At 43.7% G+C, this 19,155-nt stretch overlaps 1 protein-coding gene across 1 annotated transcript in view; it reads right to left on the bottom strand.

The window, feature by feature from the left end:
* Positions 1-19,155, bottom strand: part of LOC141105652 (alpha-2-macroglobulin-like protein 1) — a 229,058-nt gene that overhangs the window by 54,933 nt on the left and 154,970 nt on the right. The window contains exons 27-29 of the mRNA XM_073595628.1: positions 7,242-7,316; positions 4,725-4,887; positions 3,808-4,013 (exon numbers count right to left, since the gene is read on the bottom strand). Of these exons, the coding sequence (XP_073451729.1) occupies positions 3,808-4,013; positions 4,725-4,887; positions 7,242-7,316 (444 nt within the window). The remainder of the gene's footprint in view (positions 1-3,807; positions 4,014-4,724; positions 4,888-7,241; positions 7,317-19,155) is intronic.

The raw sequence follows: 19,155 nt of genomic DNA, 5'->3' as shown, positions 1-19,155 counted from the left end.
GTTTTTCTCTGGCTCCCCTGTCCCAACAGGGAACCTGATAATGCAGCCGGTGATTTGGCCAGCTGACCATAGAGCTGATCAGAGATCAGAATGGCTCCAATCATCTCTATGGCCTAAGAAACCAGAAGCTACAAGCATTTCATGACTTAGATTTCGCCGGATGTAAACAGCACCATTGGGAAATTGGGAAAGCATTTTATCCCACTGATCTTGGTGTGGTCAGATGCTTTGAGGGCAGAGGAGAGATCTAGGGTCTAATAGACCCCATTTTTTTCAAAAAAGAGTACCTGTCACTACCTATTGCTATCATAGGGGATATTTACATCATTCCCTGACATAACAATAAAAATGATAAAAACAAAAAAAAAAAAAAAAAATGAAAGGAAGAGTTTAAAAATAAAAAAGCAAAAAAAAAAAAAAAAAAAAAAAGCACCCCTGTCGCCCCCTGGCGAACGCAAGTGTTGGTCTTGCGTCAAATGTAAACAGCAATTGCACCATGCATGTGAGGTATCACCGTGAAGGTCAGATCGAGGGCAGTAATTTTAGCAATAGACCTCCTCTCTAAATCTAAAGTGGTAACCTGCTTTTAAAGGCTTTTAAAAATGTATGTAGTTTGTCGCCACTGCACGTTTGTGTGCAATTTTAAAGCATGTCGTGTTTGGTATCCATGTACTCGGCCTAAGATCATCGTTTTTATTTCATCAAACATTTGAGCAATATAGTGTGTTTTAGTGCATTAAAATTAAAAAAAGTGTGTTTTTTCCCCAAAAAATGAGTTTGAAAAATCAGTGCGCAAATACTGTGTGAAAAAAGAAAATAAAACACCCACCATTTTACTCTGTAGGGCCTTTGCTTTAAAAAATATATAATGTTTGGGGGTTCAAAGTAATTTTCTTTAAAAAAAAAAATATTTTTTTATGTAAACAAAAAGTGTCAGAAAGGGCTTTGTCTTCAAGTGGTTAGAAGAGTGGGTGATGTGTGACATAAGCTTCTAAATGTTGTGCATAAAATGCCAGGACAGTTCAAAACCCCCCAAATGACCCCATTTTGGAAAGTAGACACCCCAAACTATTTGCTGAGAGGCATGTCGAGTCCATGGAATGTTTTATATTGTGACACAAGTTGCGGGAAAAAGACAATTACTTCTTTTTTTTTTTTTGCACAAAGTTGTCACTAAATGATATATTGCTCAAACATGCCATGGGCATATTTGAAATTACACCCCAAAATACATTCTGTTGCTTCTCCTGAGTACGGGGATACCACATGTGTGAGACTTTTTGGGAGCCTAGCCGTGTACAGGACCCCGAAAACCAAGCACCGCCTTTAGGCTTTCTAAGGGTGTAAATTTTTGATTTCACTCCTCACTGCCTATCACAGTTTCGGTGGCCATGGAATGCCCAGATGGCACAAACCCCCCACAAATGACCCCATTTTGGAAAGTAGACACCCCAGGCTATACGCCCTTAGAAATCCTGAAGGCGGTGCTTGGTTTTCGGGGCCCCGTATGCAGCTAGGCTCCCAAACAGTCCCACACATGTGGTATCCCCGTACTCAGGAGAATCAGCAGAATGTATTTTGGGGTGCAATTCAACATATGCTTATGGCCTGTGTGAGCAATATGTCATTTAGTGACAACTTTTTGTATTTTTTTTTTTATTGTCATTATTCAATCACTTGGGACAAAAAGAAATAATATTCAATGGGCTCAACATGCCTCCCAGCAATTTCCTTGGAGTGTCTACTTTCCAAAATGGGGTCATTTGGGTGGGGGGGGGGGGTTGTACTGCCCTGCCATTTTAGCACCTCGAGAAATGAGATAGGCCGTCATAAACTAAAAGCTGTGTAAATTCCAGAAAATGTACCCTAGTTTGTCGATGCTATAACTTTTGCGCAAACCAATAAATATACGCTTAATGACATTTTTTTTACCAAAGACATGTGGCTGAATACATTTTGAACTAAATGTATGACTAAAATTGAATTTATTGGATTTTTTTTAATAACATAAATTAGAAAATATATTTTTTTTTCAAAATTTTCTGTCTTTTTCCAATTATAGCGCAAAAAATAAAAACCGCAGAGGTGATCAAATATCATCAAAAGAAAGCTCTATTTGTGGGAACAAAAGGACGCAAATTTTCTTGGGTACAGCATTGCATGACCGCGCAATTAGCAGTTAAAGCGACGTAGTGCCAAATTGTAAAAAGTGCTCTGGTCAGGAAGGGGGTAAATCCTTCCGGGGCTGAAGTGGTTAAGCAAGAATAGACATCATTTTCATGTTACAAAATGTTACATCCAACAAAAGTTGTTGTACATCACAACACTATTAAAGAAGGGTAAATGTGTGCTATGGCTTTCAATATATTTTATGTTTCCATCAGTTTTTATTTGTTAAAGGGGTATTCCCTTTTTCGTACAAACTAAATTGAGTCATTGAGCCTGTAAGCTGGATGAAAATAGCCAGTTTGGTGCTGTCCTAGACGGGAGGGTAGGAGTTAATGCTTTCCCAGTTCATTGATCTTTTTGGTGGGTATTTCTCTGGGTTCAACCCACTGATTTGTATTTTAAAATAGGGACAGAGGTCCAATGCAGAGAGGTGAAGGTCTAGGCTGAAGTCCAGGGAGCCTGGGACCAAGAGCCCCAGAGAAAGTTCCCCTTGCAGAAGAGAGAGATCTGGTGCCTGTAAAGAGTGAGACAGAGAACAACACCTGCGAGGAGCAAAAGGATGTTGCTTGTTACTACTTGGATGTAAAGTCATCAGAACTTGTGGTTGGCCCTGAAGACACCAGCTGCTGGAGAATCCCATTTTGGACTCTGTAATTACATGGACACTAATTTTGCAGGTATGCCAGGGCACTACACAAGTCTGAGTTTGGGTTTGGGATGTAGGAAAAAATTCTGTCTCTCAATGTTGGACTTTGTAATGCCTTTTGCACTTTTTCAAGTAACGTTTTGTAACCTTGTTCCCATCTGGTCAGAAGTTCCTAAAGGGGTGTGTTGTAAATAACTGGCACCATCCCATGGTTCAGGTCACTAAGGTACTTGGGATATGAAGACATCAGTATGGAAGTAATGTAGTGCGAAGACACCAGTGGGTACCTAGGATGACATATGTGTAACAAGCAGCCTGTTGGAAGCTTATGCCTGTTGCAAGTGAAATTGACTCTAGCAGTGAGGCAGATGTTTTTGGTAATCCAGCGATCTGTCTCTCATAGCAACAGGAGCAGAGGTGCACTGCGGGGCTCACTCTGCTACTAAGGAACTGTAGTGGAAATGCTGGACAGGTGAAAATGGACAAGGCTCAACGTGCCCCTCCTAAATGCAAGTTACCTGTCACAGGAACCCCAGATTTAACTGGAAAACAGATATGGTGCAAGTGTACATGGTGTACGTTCATCTATAAAAGTAGAGGCCCACCTTAAGGTCGAGCACCCCCCCCCCCCCCCATGGCAGCCTCAGCCTTGTCCCAGGGCATTGATGAAAATGTCACGAGAGCAAGGTACCTTATGTGTAGAGCAAAGTGAACCCATCCCAAGTGCCTATTGTTGCCCAGAAGAACCCATCTCGGGGTAGGCCTCTCATGTGACTCTTGCTTGGCGACCAATGAGGAGGGAAACATGGAGGATGTGACGATCACCCTACCCTAGCTACAAGCCAAAACAATTGTGTGTTTTAGGCAGGAGATTTTGGTTAGCCTGAGACTGTCTGGGGATTTTGGAGCCACTTTTCTCTTCTACATGAGGTAGCTCTACCCTCAGATGGCCATTGGTGTACCACATCGTGGACACACTTTGTATCTGTTACCTGTGTAGATGAGTAGCCTCCATAGGGGTTCTGTTGTTTGCTCAGCCAGTTGACAATCTCTGCACCTTTTCCCAGATCAGGTTTAGGTTCAGACAGCACAGCCTGTAAGACATAGGCGGTCATCTCCACCTCTGCAGTTGCAGCTCTGTGCCAGTATGGGGTATCAGAGGAAGGAGTAGACTCACGTTCCCAGTGTAGCTGTCCATCTATAAAAGAGTAAAAAAAAAAAAAAAAACGTAACACTAATTTAAATAAATAATAATAAATGCACATGAACAGTCTCCCAAATCAACTTGTATTTGGCTAAATTGGACAACCATATCATTTCTATGTAGCAGTCTTGGACTCTCTCCCACAACTGTTCTGGAGAGAGAAAGTGATCAGGTGACCAGAAGAACTGCTATTGTTTCCCTTTAAATAACTGTAAATGATGATGATACCCCAAAGAAGATTCACATCTAGACTTGTAATCCACATTTATATATAATTAGCACAAATTTCTTAGCAACAAAAAAAAACTTCATTAATGAAAATGTATGCTTTATTAATACCAAACACTTAAGCAAAACCCAATAAAATCAGCAAGACACCTGGCTTGCCTCGAAATTCAAGCTTTATAGCGCTACAGCACACCTGAATGGTTCTTAGTGCTGCCCTTCCCTCTCCTAGTGAAAGCTCTGCTGTACAGGGAATTATTGCAGGCTGATACTGAGTACTTAAAAAATGCATTTATTGACTAATGTAAACCTTCATTTATTGCTGTTTTTAATATGTTCCAGGAGTTCACATTTATCAATTACCGGTTACTATAAACATTCCTTTTCTTATGCGCTTCTCCAAATGTATTTATTTACATCAAATACAGGAGAAAGCAGCAGACGGAAGTCCCATGGTAGAAATACTCAATCAGTACTTACCTCCTTTCACAGCCTTTTCATCCAGTTTGTCGAATACTATTTTCCTGAACTCCATTTCTCTGCACAAAGTAAAGGTGTAGGCAAGAAGAGCCAGGGTGTATACACTGGTCACATTCACAACTTCCTTCTGCAGACAGGACACTGCGTCCCTGATCAGAGGGTCCTGGATCAGAATACAATTTTAATATGTTATTTTTTTATTTGAATAACCAGCTTGGTTTAGTTCATTTCCTGACATATATTTTTTAAGAATAATCTAATCATCCAAATGTATACCAAGCTATGAAGATGCTACATGGCTGTACAGATAGCTGATCCAAGCTAAACTCATGTGCGTGTGTACAAATATATTTGACATTTCTAGACTTAATCAAAAGTTAAACAACCATAACCATAGTCCTAAAAATTGAAGCCTAAAAAGTAGTTCAACCTCAAGTATTGTCAAGGACTATCATTTAGATTTATACCTGAAAACTGAGAAAATTATTAGATGTAATGGTTACTGTGATCAACCACTTGTAGCGAGGTCCCAGGCCTCCTTTAGTCTAATGAGAACCTCCAGTGCCAGGGACAGCTGACATCCTTCTATATAGAATGGGTTACTAGGCATGGTGGGTATAGTACAAGATAGATTCATGGGTGCCAGACACTTCTTGAATGCAAAGAGATTTATTTTCTCTTGAACAGAACTGTGGGAGAGAGGGTTAGGGCCAGGACACCCTTTAGTAGTTGCAATGTTAATTGGCAGACTCCGAGACTTCTACAGGTAGACAGCCATGCAGGGAAAGGCATCCAGCAAGACACCACATCTTCATGTGTAGGAGAGCTGTCTCCTATGGCAACAGTCTTATAACAGTTCCTAACACAAGTTGTACCGAACTCCTTTACTTCCTCTACAATCACTTCTTGTAGATTCTCAGCCCACTGAGTTCCCAGTCTCTATCACTAGACTTGCTGATTCACTGCCACTGAATCCCGTGAGATCTTCCAATCTTCTTACTCAGTACCTTCCTCAAGCGTCACCCCCGCTTCCCTGCTGGGTCCCTTGCTTGGCACTCCAGATACTCCTCAAGCGTCACCCCACTGGCTGGGTCCCTGGCTTGGCACCTGCTGAAGCTTCCCGAGTCCCCGATTGGTGAGAATACTACTCTGGTACTTGCTTCAGCTTCTCACTGTGGTCCCTGGTAATAGGGTGGATGGTCCCTTAGTGGCGTTAGCTTCCCCTCTACCTCCGACCACGACAGGTTCTCCGGCCGGAAGAACCGTTACTTATGGTTGGACTGCAAGCCGCAGTCCCAACCTTACGCTGCTCTCTTGCTTCTGGATAGGCCCTCAGGCAGCCTAGCAGCCAGATGTACCCAGGACAGACCCAAACTCCAGCCTAGCAGCCCGGGCAGCTCAACACATGTCCACCCAGACAGCCGTCCAGGTGACACAGAACCCCGATCACCTGACTCCACCCAAATATATAGGTCCTCCTAGCAGGCTAAGAGGTCCAAGAAAACCCCTGCCCATTGGCTGAGACACCCCATATACTCCTAATCTGTTTTTGCATTGTCCTTGTCTTATCTAATGTCACCAGGGACCCGGCCACCCGGCGACAGAAGAGAGAAGTGCAGCAATTCCAGACTTAGGATGAAATCAATTGATTCCTAACAATTGGCCAAGGCAACTATACCTGGCAGGTAAATTTAGGAGCAACCTTGCCAAAACATCAGGGTGCTACACACACTTTCCAGTTTTAATACATTACCAAGGCCCAGGCTTGTTCTGTTTATAATAGTTTAGGTATCAGTCAAATGTCCCCAAATCCTTCTCATTTATTTTTTAATATGAAAATCAAACTGAAAGTGCTACTGGACTGTGGCTGTGACTGTGGACTGTCATATCTGAACAGCTAACACTGGAAAAAAGGAGATGGTTCATGTTATGTAAGATACATTGTAGAGATGCACTGAGTAGAAAATTGCGTGCATTTTCGATGCCAATATTTGCACCTTTCTCTTTTTCGACAAAATGCCAAAAACATGTTTTGGCTGCTGAAATTTCGATGCAACTCTAATAAATGGTCATGTGAGTCTTGCATGTAAATATTGTTCGTTGGTAGTGTGTTCTCTTATTTTGCTTCCATAACTATAAGCGTACCTTCACACTGCCCCAATGTGGTTTGGCTGCAGCATGGGCGCAGTGCAGTGTAATCATGGTTTTCAAGCAGGTTACCTCCAGCTTCCCATAGACTTCTATTATGTCTTGCATTTTGGAGTATTTTCTCAAAGCGAACCAAAAGACCTGCATGCTGCATCTTTGGTATGCTTTCATAAAATGCACCAAAAAGGCAGGATGTGATAGAAGTCTATGGGAAAGCACGGGTACACTGCGCCAGACCTGCGCTGTAGCCAAACCGTAGTGGGGTAGTGTGGATCCACCTTAAGGCCTCAAGCATGTTATGGTAGATATGACTATAAGATGAGCCCAACCATAATATTCCCATAATATTCCCATGATGCAATCTCTTACCTCTACAGATACACCAGACTCTATCAATGCGATTGTTACATAGGCTGATAGAGAAATATCGTCTTCCAATCCTCCCTGGAACATAGAGATTACAACATTGATATTCACAATATAAACAAATCTGAAAATTCATTAAGGGCTCATGTACACTACAGCTTCTAAACTTAAGTTTAGGAGCTTATGGTGTTTTTTGTGCCAAAGCTCCTAAACTCAACTACATAAAAGCCTATGTATCCATGCACACATACTGTAGGCCTTTACAAGAGTTTAGAAGCTGCTGCGGTTAGCGGAGGTTTAACCTCCCTCTCCTGAACATGGAAGATTTGTGTTCATAATAGGAACGTTTTGACCACAAAACGCGTCAAAGTCGCGGTAAAATTGTGGCGCAATTTTCCTGGGTTTTGCATTTTCCCGCAGCTGGCGGTCAACCTAGTCTATGTATACATGAGCCCTAAGGAAAGCAGGCTGGAGATGTAAATCACTGGTCAGTGGAGTCATTGATCAGTAAGCTTTTAAACCCTCCAGCATTTTACAAAAATTTCATATTTCAGTTTTTGGTTCATGCTGGGAAGCTAAACCACATTACAGTTTCTTATATCTCTAGGGAAACTGGTTGATGTGAACGCAGGCTTTAGTTCCAATACCTGTACACCAGTTACGGCCTTTACAAGGGAGTCTAATACTCTTTGTTGTATTATTTTGAAGAAGGCTACAACAAGAATTGTGAGTGCACACTGGGGCATTTTTCAGGCGCTTTAGCTCTAGAAAAAGCCTCTGCAAAGCGCCTGAAAACTGCATCCCATTCATTCCAGTGTGTCCTTTCACACCGGGGCAGTGCGCTTGCGGGACTTTCCTAAAATGTCCTGCAAGCAGCATCTTTGGGGCGGGTTGGGAGTGCTGTATTTAGCGCTCCCAAAACGCCCTGCCAATTGGAATGACTGGGCAGCGCTTTCAAAGGTGGATGGGAGTTTTTAACCCTTTTTTGGGGTTAAAAGCACCCCGCTAGCAGCTGAAACAGTGCTAAAACAGCTCTAAAGCATTGCTAAAATGAGCATGTGAAACTTTCAGTTTGAAAGCAGCCAAAAGAAGCCCACCAGACTGCTTAAATAAGAAAAATATTCCTGATCCTAAAATAGACCCTTTAAATATACAGCACCCAACCAGAAATGAGAGCAAAACAAATCTGCCCTCAGCCTTTTCCAGGTAACTACAGCATCCCTAGCTGCAATGGAGGCTGGGGCTCAATATTTAGATGGCGGGAGATGGACGGGAATGCAGCGATCCCCTCCCCATTCGTGCGGGAGACAGACGGGAATGCGGTGGACCCCCTATGTGGGAGATGGATGGGAATGTGGGCCCCCTGCGTGGGAGATGGACAGGAATGTGGCAGCAATCAGAGGTCACCTTTCCTCAGGAAGGAGGCAGATCAGGCAGACATGGGTCTGGCCTGCAGCTCCTTGCTCAGGGGCCATTGCTATTCCTCCAGGCTGAACAGGAAGTGGGTCCTGACTCCTGACTGAGTCCTAAGACTCCCGGCCAATCGGGTCTCAGGAACTGCTTCCTTTTGCCGAGGAAGAACAACCGGGTGAGCCTCCAGCAGAAGAGTTGGTATCAGGGCCAAACTTCACTGAGCTCTGCCCAGCACCAACAGCAGCAGTTGGTGCTGCCAGTTTAACTTCGTATAGTTTTGCGTGCGTTACTGCCAGTTTAACACCATATAGTTATGTGTGCGTTACTGCCAGTTTAATGCCATTTACTTCTGTGTGCATTACTGCCAGTTTATTGCCATATAGTTTTTGGTGCGTTACTGCCAGTTTAACACCATATACTGTAGTTTTGTGTGCGTTACTGCCAGTTTATTTTCAATGTTTTTATTGAAATTTTATATGAACAGAAAAAGATGACGAATTGAATTTACAAGTAAACAGAACATGTCATACAATATGGCATATTTTCAGTACTCAGTGAATAATGGTGTTTGATTATCACCAAAATATCATAGAACCCAATAAGTAGTGTTACATCTGGGCTTAGTGTAAGGGATACTACTCCCTCCTCTGACACCCCATCTGGGAACAATCTGTGTCGAGAAGGGAGAAGACAAACCCCTCCCCCTTACATTTCCTGAATTTTAATCCCATAGAGTATATTGGGTTACCAAATATGCATGCACCTTTAGAGTTACCCTGTTACCTTTGTAACATGTTAAAAGGTTGCGGAAACTAACTTACGTCAACTGGACGTTTAATGCTTATAGGTGATTGAGTTGCTTATTATTCCATTCCAGCAGAAAGTGGAATAAGCAGCCCTGTGATCTGTGTAATATGATTTTGTATTTTGGACTAAAGGGCATTGATCCCTGGGCACGCCCACATTATATGATATAGTGTTCCTGTGCATCCGCAGTTTCTCCAACATAGTGGTGAAGCCTGAGGACTAAATTTGGAAATTCGATAGGGCGTCAGATACCAGTGTAACAATAGTTTGTGGTAAAGCTCCCACAAATTAGCACCCTAATGCCCTGTACACACGATCGAACTTTCTGACGGAAAATGTGCGATGTGTAGGCTCCATTGGACTTTTTCCATCGGAATTTCCGACACACAAAGTTTGAGAGCTGGATCTAAAATTTTCCGATCGTGTGTAGACAATTCCGACGCACAAAGTGCCACGCATGCTCAGAATCAAGCAGAAGAGCCGCACTGGCTATAGAACTTAATTTTTCTCGGCTCGTCGTACGTGTTGTACGTCATCGCGTTCTTGACGTTCGGAATTTCCAACCAACTTTGTGTGACCGTGTGTATGCAAGACAAGTTTGAGCCAACATCCGTAGCAAAAAATCCGATTGATTTTGAAGTCAGAATGTGCGATCATGTGTACAGGGCATTAGTTGCCGCATAGGTAATATGTAATGCTTTCTGCCATTGTTCTGTGGAATAAGACATACCCAGATCTTGTTCCCATGCTTTAATATTTGTATTCTTGACAAATTCATTTTTATCATGTAACACGGTATAGAATAATGAAATGCCTTTGATTTTGGTAGTAGGGCTGGTGAGGTATAGAACTATTCTCCAAGGCAGGTAAGTGGTGGAATGGGGATTAGTGTGGAGGAAATCGGTAATTTGTATGTATCTATAGTGATCACTCTCTTCTAACTCATATTCTACTTGTAGAGACGTAATTATTTTTATTGTGGGGCCCACCCTCAGATCCTCTGTTGTAGTTATTCCTTTAGCTTCCCATTGTGATATGTAAAGGTCTGGAATAAGCATGGCCAGACTTGCTCAAGTGAGTGGTATAGGTTTAGTTGCATTCTCCTTATAGTGCATGGACGTAAGTATCTTCCATGCCTGAAGTGTGGCTACTATAGTAGGGGATAGTTTAGTATCAGTAAGGAAATGGTATCTGCTAGCTAGTAGTAGATCATATAATTGGAGACCCTGAACTTGCGAGTTCTCCAGTTCCAACCATCTAGGTCCAGATGCCCTTAATTGGGGGAACCAGGCCCTCACCTGTGCCAGTATTGCTGCGATATGGTAGTCCTTTAGTAGTACATGTCCCACTCCCCCTGCTCTCCTATGTCCTACTAACTTCTTAAAGGCAAATCTTGCCCTTTTGCCCTGCCATAAGTATCTATTCAATAGGGATTGTGCTGTGGAGAAAAAAGAGTTTGGGACTGGTATGATTAATGTCCTAAACAGATAAAGTAACTGCGGCAAAATTACCATCTTGAAGGCTGCCAACCTTCCAGACCATGTTAATTCAACCTTAGCTATTTCCTGAAGCTTGTTGTTTAATACATTTAAAAAGGGAATATAGTTAGCATTAACTAGTTGATCTGTGGAAGCTGTCAACATGATACCTAGATATTTGATCCCCTCCTCACTCCAAGTGTATGGAAAACGTGTCTTGAGTTTCATTTGAAGGTGGGAATTAATGCCCAATCCCAATATATACGATTTGCTCTCATTTATCTTGTAATATGAAACTTGGTTAAATAACTCTAATGCAGGGAAGACTCCACATCTGTGAGTACCATAATGATGTCATCCGCAAAAAGACTAATAGTGCGAGTTGACTTGCGTAATGGGAATCCTTTAATATTAGGATGATTACGGATAAATGTGGCTAAGGGTTCCATTAGTAAGTTAAATATGAAAGGTGACAGGGGGCAGCCCTGATGGGTCCCATTGGTTATAGTAAATGGTTTTGATAGAACTCCGGAGGTGTATACCTGAGCCGAAGGTTTAGAATAGAGGGCCATAATTGCTGATAGGATGTTTCCTGAAAAAACAAATTTTGCTAGTATTTGGGCAAGGTATTTCCAATGGACCCTGTCAAAGGCCTTCTCTGTGTCCAAAGCTAGCAGCAGAGAAGGCCTTTTCTGGAGCTTAGCCAGGTGAATGACATTAATTGACCTGCGGGTGGCGTCAGCAATTTGCTTAACCTTAGTGAAACCCGTCTGGTCCGGATGAATGAGAAATGGAAGAATATCAATCAGGCGGGTAGCAATGAGTTTAGCGTATATCTTCACATCGAAATTGAGAAGGGAAATGGGTCTAAAATTTGGGGGTGAAGTTGGATCTTTCCCCGGCTTCAGCAGTGTAACAATAAGTGCTTTTAACATTTCAGGTGGTAGGAAGGAAGAGACAGCAGCAGCATTGAATAAATGTTCTACATGAGGCGAGAGAATTACTTTAAAAATTCAAAAATATTCCCCAGTGAATCCATCTGGGTCAGGAGATTTATTGGCTGGGAGGGATTCAATCACCTTGTATAGTTCAGAGATATTAAATGGTAAGTCAAGTGATTCTAGTTGATCTCGGGAGAGTTGTGGCAGCTTGATTTTGTGTAAAAATTGATTGATCAGATCAATGTTAGGTTGGTGGGTGCTAGCATCATCATTTAGGTTATATAAGGTGCTGTAATAGTGAGTGAATGTATCTGCAATATCCTGTGGATGATATAATTTTTCTTTAGATTGCGGGTGCAATAAGTACGGAATTTTGGTTTTGTATCTGTGCCCTCTCAACTTATGTGCTAATAATTTACCTGCTCTATTACCGGTGGCACCTAATACCGTGTACACACGATCGGAATGTCAGACAGAAAAAGTCCGACGGAAGCTTTTTATTGTATATTCCGATCGTGTCTATGCCTCATCTGACTTTTTTTTTAGAAAATTCTGACGGACCTAGAAATAGAACATGTTCTAAATATTTCCGACGGAACCAATTCCTATCGGGAAAACTGCTCGTCTGTATGCTGTTCCGACGGACCAAAAACGACGCATGCTCTGAAATCAAGTACGAGACGGAAGCTATTGGCTACTGGCTATGGAACTTCCTTTTTCTAGTCCGGTCGTACGTGTTGTACATCACCGCGTTCTTGACGGTCGGACTTTGGTCGGACTTTGGTCTGACTGTGTGTAGGCATGACCGCTTGAATGGAATTCCGTCGGAGTTCCGTCAGAGGAACCTTCGGAGTTTATTCCGACGGCAAAACCGGTCACGTGTACAGGGCATTAGCCTTTTAGATGTTTTCTCAAACTTCTCCAATAGGAGGTTTCTGAGGTCATGATGTAGTTGATTCAGTTTTTGGGAAGTTTGCAGTGAGGTGTTTTGTTTGTTACTGGTTTCTAGTTTAAAGATTAAAGAGTGCTGAGATCAGTAACTTGTTTTTGCTTCTGCCTCTTTGCCCTCGCCCCCATTTGAATAAGTATTCCCCAAATGTATGCTTTATGAGCATTCCACAAGACAGAGGGATACTGGACTAACAGTACATTAGTCGAAAAAACTCAGTTAAATGCTTTTCTATATGTAGTTTAAAAGTATCCTGTTGTAGTAGATATGAGTTGACCCTCCACATTGGAGTCGAGGTAGTAGTGGCAGAGTCTGCTATTGTTAAAGTAATGGAAGCGTGGTCCGACCAGGTTATAGTATTTATACGGGTTGAGGTTACTCTAGCCAGTGTTTGTTGATCAACTAAAAAAAGTTGATCCTAGAGTACGTTCTGTGGGGGGATAAAAAAAGGTAAAGTCCCTTTCTCCTGCGTGTAGACATCTCCAGGCATCAAATAGTTTCTGAGTGTGGATAGGGTGTAAAAGTGACTGTCCTCTCCTCTGCTCACCTGAAGAGGAATCCATGTAAGGATCTGGAGTGGTGTTGAAATCCCCACAGATTACTAGTAAACCTTTTTGATGGGAACATACTTTTTTCATTAGCTTATGGGAAAATCGCAGTTGGTGTCGGTTGGGAAAGTATACATTTACAATTGTATAAGTGGCCAGGTTCAGATCGCATACTAGAATTAGGTATCGGCCTTGCTCAACAATAGGTAGAAAATACCCGTGTGCAGCTCTGTGCTGCCCAATTAAAGTGGTGTGAGTTCAAGCCTAAAGGCTCCTCTGGAAGGCCTCCCAGGGATTCTAAGTAAGCAGTGTCTAGACTACCATCTGGACTTAGGTATGCGACTTAGCATTTTTGTTACTTTTTTCCAGTCAGGATTGACTTGCTTTACATGCCTTGCAGGAGAGTGATCATCCTCTTGTTCAGGGAGGATTTTCCAGTCCTCCAGCAGAGAAATTCCTTTCTCCACGGAATCAATAATGTATGTGTGGTCTTCCTTAACAATGGAAAGTTTAGTGGGGTAACCCCACTGTAAGCTATTTTGTGATTCCTGAGTGTTTTAGTAATAGTATTCAGGTTCTTTCTCTTTTGCAATGTGTACTTGGACAAATCCACATAAAATTGCAAATTCTGGTGTTGTGTGGGGATCTGGTCCCTTTTGTGCATCACCGTCATAAGTTGCTCCTTGATGTGGTAAAAATGGAGACGTAGAATCACATCTCTAGGCACTTGATCAGGTAAGTATGCAGGCTTGGGAAGACGGTGGATTCTATAAATCGTGACATCCATGATGGTGAGACTGGGGATGAGGGATTGGAATACGGATGAAGCATAGGAACGCAATTCTGATTGCTGGATTGATTCAGGGATCCACATTATTTTCAGATTATTCCTTCTGCTTCTATCTTCGATGTCTGCTAATTTGGCTTTTATCCATTCAGTGTCCCCCTCTTTCTCCTCAGTATAGTCCACTAGTTCATTTATAGTGGTTGCATACTCCCCCATTTTATGCTCTATATGATCCACTCTAGATTCAACTGCCTGTAAATTTGTGTTAAATCTGTTCATGCATTTCATCATATCTCCCTGCAGAGAACTTCTAAGGGAGAGGAGCATGTCTTTTAAGACTGTGTCCATTACAGGTTGATGTTTAGTGGGGAAAGATTTGATAGAATCTGGCAGAACCCTCGTGTCATCCTCAGAGTCAATGACAGGGCTGGGTGCTGGGCTGCATCCGTCATCACCCAGTCTAAATTTGGCTTTAGCTGGACTGGGGAGGCAGGGAAGGATTGGGAGATGTTAGGGGAGATGTTATTTTGTGTAGATGTCCCCTTTTTAGGCTTGTGCTGTGCCCTTGGTTCAGGCGTGTGTGCCGGCCCGCTGCCATCTTGCCTACCTCCTTGTTGTTTGTGAATGAGGAAGTCCGTGAGGCGATAGCAGGGATTCCTGGGAGCAATACCACCGTGGAATCGCGTGGATAGGGTGATCCGGTGGGTCGCTATGTGCCGCTGAATCCTCTGTTCGGCAGGAGCTCCTAGATCATGCAGCCGTTCAGCTCTGGTGCAGGCCACGCCCCGCGCTACTGCCAGTTTAATGCCATATAGTTCTGTGCGTCACTGTACGTTTGGCGCATTATATTGTAATATATTTTAGTGTATCCGTGGAGTGTCTCTGTGTAGTGTGTGTACTCAAATTATCTATGCACAGATTTCAACTTCTTCTTTACAATTGCTTATGAGCACCGCCCCCTCCCTCCCAATGTCTGCGAGGACAAGGAAAGGCAGACGTTCCCTTGGCACTGTAAGGGGGCCAGCAACAAATGTGTCCACAGGCAAAGGTGGACAAGGTGACCAGTCCTCAGGCAGGGCATCATTTCCTCTTTTTAGTGAGTTTGCCCATGCTATCCAGCAACAGCATTCAGAGAAGGTGGTGGATTGGCTTACTAAACCTTCCTCATCCTCCTCATCCTTTGTCACGCAAGCAGAGACAAGTGTGTAGTTCCCTGCAGTTGCCAGAGTGGATAAACCTGCCTCTTTGTTCACATCTATTCCCGCCATAGCCCCAACATCAGCCATTGAGAAGTCAGCTGAGTTATTTGACCACAGCATCAGGCACTAGCTCCTTGATGATGCCCAACCATTACTGGATTCAGATGTTGGTTCTGAGGTTGAGGATGACAGGAACATAAGCCTAGAGAGAGGGAGGAACACTGGTAGACAAATTGGCATTCATGTACCCCAAGCCGCAGCGTATTGCCAAGTTGTCTCCAGTGGTAATTATAAAGATGGAGGCGAGGGAGATGATGATGATGATGATGATGAGGTCAAACTGAAGGTGAGGCGGCACAACCCCAAGCAGGCCGACATCAAGAAAGAGCAGCCACCCTATTCCATCACATTCTGCAGCTGTTATCTTCCGGCCCACTCCCCAAAGCTCAGCTGTCTGGGCCTTTTTCAGCACATCTGCCATCTGCAGCAGATTGCACTGTTGCTATCTGCAAACTGTGTCTCAGGCACATCAAACGTGGCAAAAACACCAACCATTTGGGTACAACATGCCTAACAAGGCATTAAACGTCAAACCACTCAGCCCGTTGGCAAGAGCACCTAAAAGCCACACAAAAGGGGCACAAATCTGTCCCTCCTCCTCCTTACCCACTTCAGTCTGCCCCGCGATACCGAGTCATTACCTTTCAGCAGCCTCCACTGATAGGGATTATGGTATAGCACAGGATGTCCCAGGTCCTAGCAGTACACCACCAGCTGTAGACTGTAGCCAGCAAATTTATCTACCCCATCTGCTGCAGTGGATCTACTACTTCTCTACCCCCTCCTCCTCCTCCACCACATCCATGCCCTCCTCTGCAGAATTGTCCTATGAACATCAGGTACCCCCTAAGAATTCAAAGAGCTATTCCCAGAGTCAGGCTAAAAGGTTCCATGCACTGCTTCAGCTGGTGTGTTTAGGGGACAGGAACCACACCGGAGCAGAGATTCTTGCAGCTCTGAGGTGGTTCACACCACGCCAGTTGGAGCCAGGAATGGTGGTGTCCGATAATGGCTCAAACCTCCTGTCCTCCCTTAGACTGGGAAAGTTGACACACGTGCCATGCCTGGCACATGTCCTCAATTTGGTGGTGCAGAGTTTCCTAAGTACGTACCCAGAGTTGCAAGATGTACTAAAGCAGGCCAGAAGAGTCTGTAGCCATTTCAGTCGGTCATACACAGCCAGTGCTCAGTTGGCTGAAATTCAGCGAGAATTCCACCTGCCCGTAAACTGCCTGATTTGTTACATGCCCACCAGGTGGAACTCAACTTTGGGAATGCTGCAGCGGCTATACATGCAGCAGAGAGCCATCAATGAGTACCTGTGCCAGTACGGCACAACGACAGGCTCAGGCCGCCTCGCCTTTTTTCCCCACGCCAATGGCTGATCATTAAGGATGCATGCACTGTATTGTCACCATTTGAGGAGGCCACAAGGATGGTGAGCAGTGACAGTGCATGCATCAGTGACACAATCCCTGTTGTGTTCCTGCTGGAGCAGACTCTGCATGGCATTATGGACAGGGCACTGGAACTAGAGAAGCAGGAAGAAGAGGAGGGCTTCCTTTCCTCTCAAGGCCCACTTTATCCAGACACCATCATTCCTATGTCACAGAACACACAGGAGGAGAGAGGGGAGGAGGATGAGGAGGAGGATTCTGGCACTTTCATAGGCTTTGTAGAAGAGGAAGACATGCGTCAATCTGTAAGCCATGCCTTACCAACCCAAGGACCCTTGGGAGTAGTACGTGGCTGGGAGGAGGAAGTTCCAGATGCTGTCATCCTAAATGACCCTGAGGAGTCTGCTTCTCAAGCCTATGCAAATTTGAGGCGCATGGGCAACCTCATGCTTCAAAGCCTGCGAAAGGACCCAAGAATACGTGGCATAAAGGAGAAGGATGAAACCCTCCTTGACCACCGTTATAAGGGGAAGGGCTTAGAACTCATCTCGTCCCCACAGAGAGTGCAGAAGATAAAATCTCTTGAGGACACGTTAAAGAAGATTTTTTTTAACATTTTTCCTGACTCCAGTAGGTTACAGTGTTGTGATAAACGTTGTTTTGAATCTTCTGTTGGTCAAGACAGGAGCATTGGAGAAGGTGTCCGCCTAAGTGAGGCATTTCAGAATTTTTTTAATCCTCGCTGCCCAGGGCTGTCAGCTTCCACATCCCATCGGCAGCATCTGCATCACATGATGGACAATTACCTCGGGACCAAAACAGAGATGGAGAGCTTTCTAGCTGACGATCCACTGACTTACTGGGTCATGAGAATAGACCACTGGCCAGAACTTGCCCAGTATGCTATTGAGTTGTTGGGTTGCCCTGCATCCAGCGTGCTTTCAGAATGGGCATTCAGTGCTGCAGGAGATTTAGTTGCAGATCGTAGAACGCGTCTGTCCACAGACTCCGTGGACCATTTGACTTTTATAAAAATGAATCAGTCCTGGATTACCAGCTATGAAGCCCCTGATGCCGATGTCACTGATTAAGTCTTTTTGGGATGTGGAATCTCTGCAGGACTTCGAGGCTGCCTAGCTTTGAGGGTGTTCAATCATTTCATCTGGAAGAATGTTTTTGGTATAGGTTTCATGGGCACAATTAACACCCAAAGACCAATTTTTCAGCACCCATTTGACAGGTGCATATCATTGCAATTTTTTTTGCCTTCATCAAGAGCACCTCTGTAGGGTTACGGTGGGAAGGCACCCCCGACACCCAAAGAGTAGTTTTTCTGCACCTGTTTGACAGGTGCATATCATTGCTATTTTTTTTGCCTTCATCAAGAGCATCTCTATAGGTTTATGGTGGGAAGGCACCCCCGACACCCAAAGAGTAATTTTTCTGCACCTGTTTGACAGGTGCATATCATTGAAATTTTTTACAGCAAGGCCAATTCTTGCTTTCATCAAGAGTACCTCTATAGGGTTATGGTGGGAAGGCACCCCCGACACCCAAAGAATAATTTTTCTGCACCTGTTTGACAGGTGCATATCATTGAAATTTTTAACAGCAAGGCCAATTCTTGCTTTTATCATGAGTACCCAAAGACCAATTTTTACACACCTGTTACTTCTATCCAAAGTCAAAGTGACACCAGAATGTATCCAAAAAATCTCTAATCTTGTTCCCAGTGCACTACATTGTGGCCTCATCATACACACTGGCTCCCCAGCTGTTGCTGAGCAAAATAAAGGCAGCTTGCAGGGAAAATTTCATTTTTTTGGCTTTATAAATGCAATTATTGCTGCAGCAGATTCTAGATATGGTACAGATCTGCCACTTTACAGGTAGACTAAGGGGACCCCCCAGGCACTATATCGGAAGGAATTTTTAATTTTTATGCTTTAACTTTAAAAATCAAAAAATCACTGCTCATTTAAAAATGACATTTTTCAGAAACTTTTTTTTTTTTATTGATACATTTCCCCCAAGTCAGGGACCGGACCCCTATAACCATTGTATGCCCAGTTACTTGCATATAAGCCTTCAAAATGGGCACTTTGAATTTTTGATGTTCGGGTCCTATAGACTTTAATGGGGTTCGTTATTCGGGTCCGAACTTTCGCAGTGTTCGAACGTTCGGGTGTTCATCTACCAAAAGTGGATGGGACTTCAGTCTCCACTTGTGTACAAAAGGGATGCTGGGCAGTCGACCCAGATCCTCAACAGCATGACGGAGTGAGCCCAGTCACCCTCTCTTCTCTCCAGTGGCTGAAAGGACTCCAGGGAGAAGGGA

The sequence above is a fragment of the Aquarana catesbeiana genome, linkage group LG08 (genome assembly GCF_042186555.1).
Source record: "Aquarana catesbeiana isolate 2022-GZ linkage group LG08, ASM4218655v1, whole genome shotgun sequence".
Lineage (NCBI taxonomy): Eukaryota > Metazoa > Chordata > Amphibia > Anura > Ranidae > Aquarana > Aquarana catesbeiana.
The sequence above is the reverse complement of the archived record's forward strand: the minus strand, read 5'-3'. Positions and strand labels throughout refer to the sequence as shown.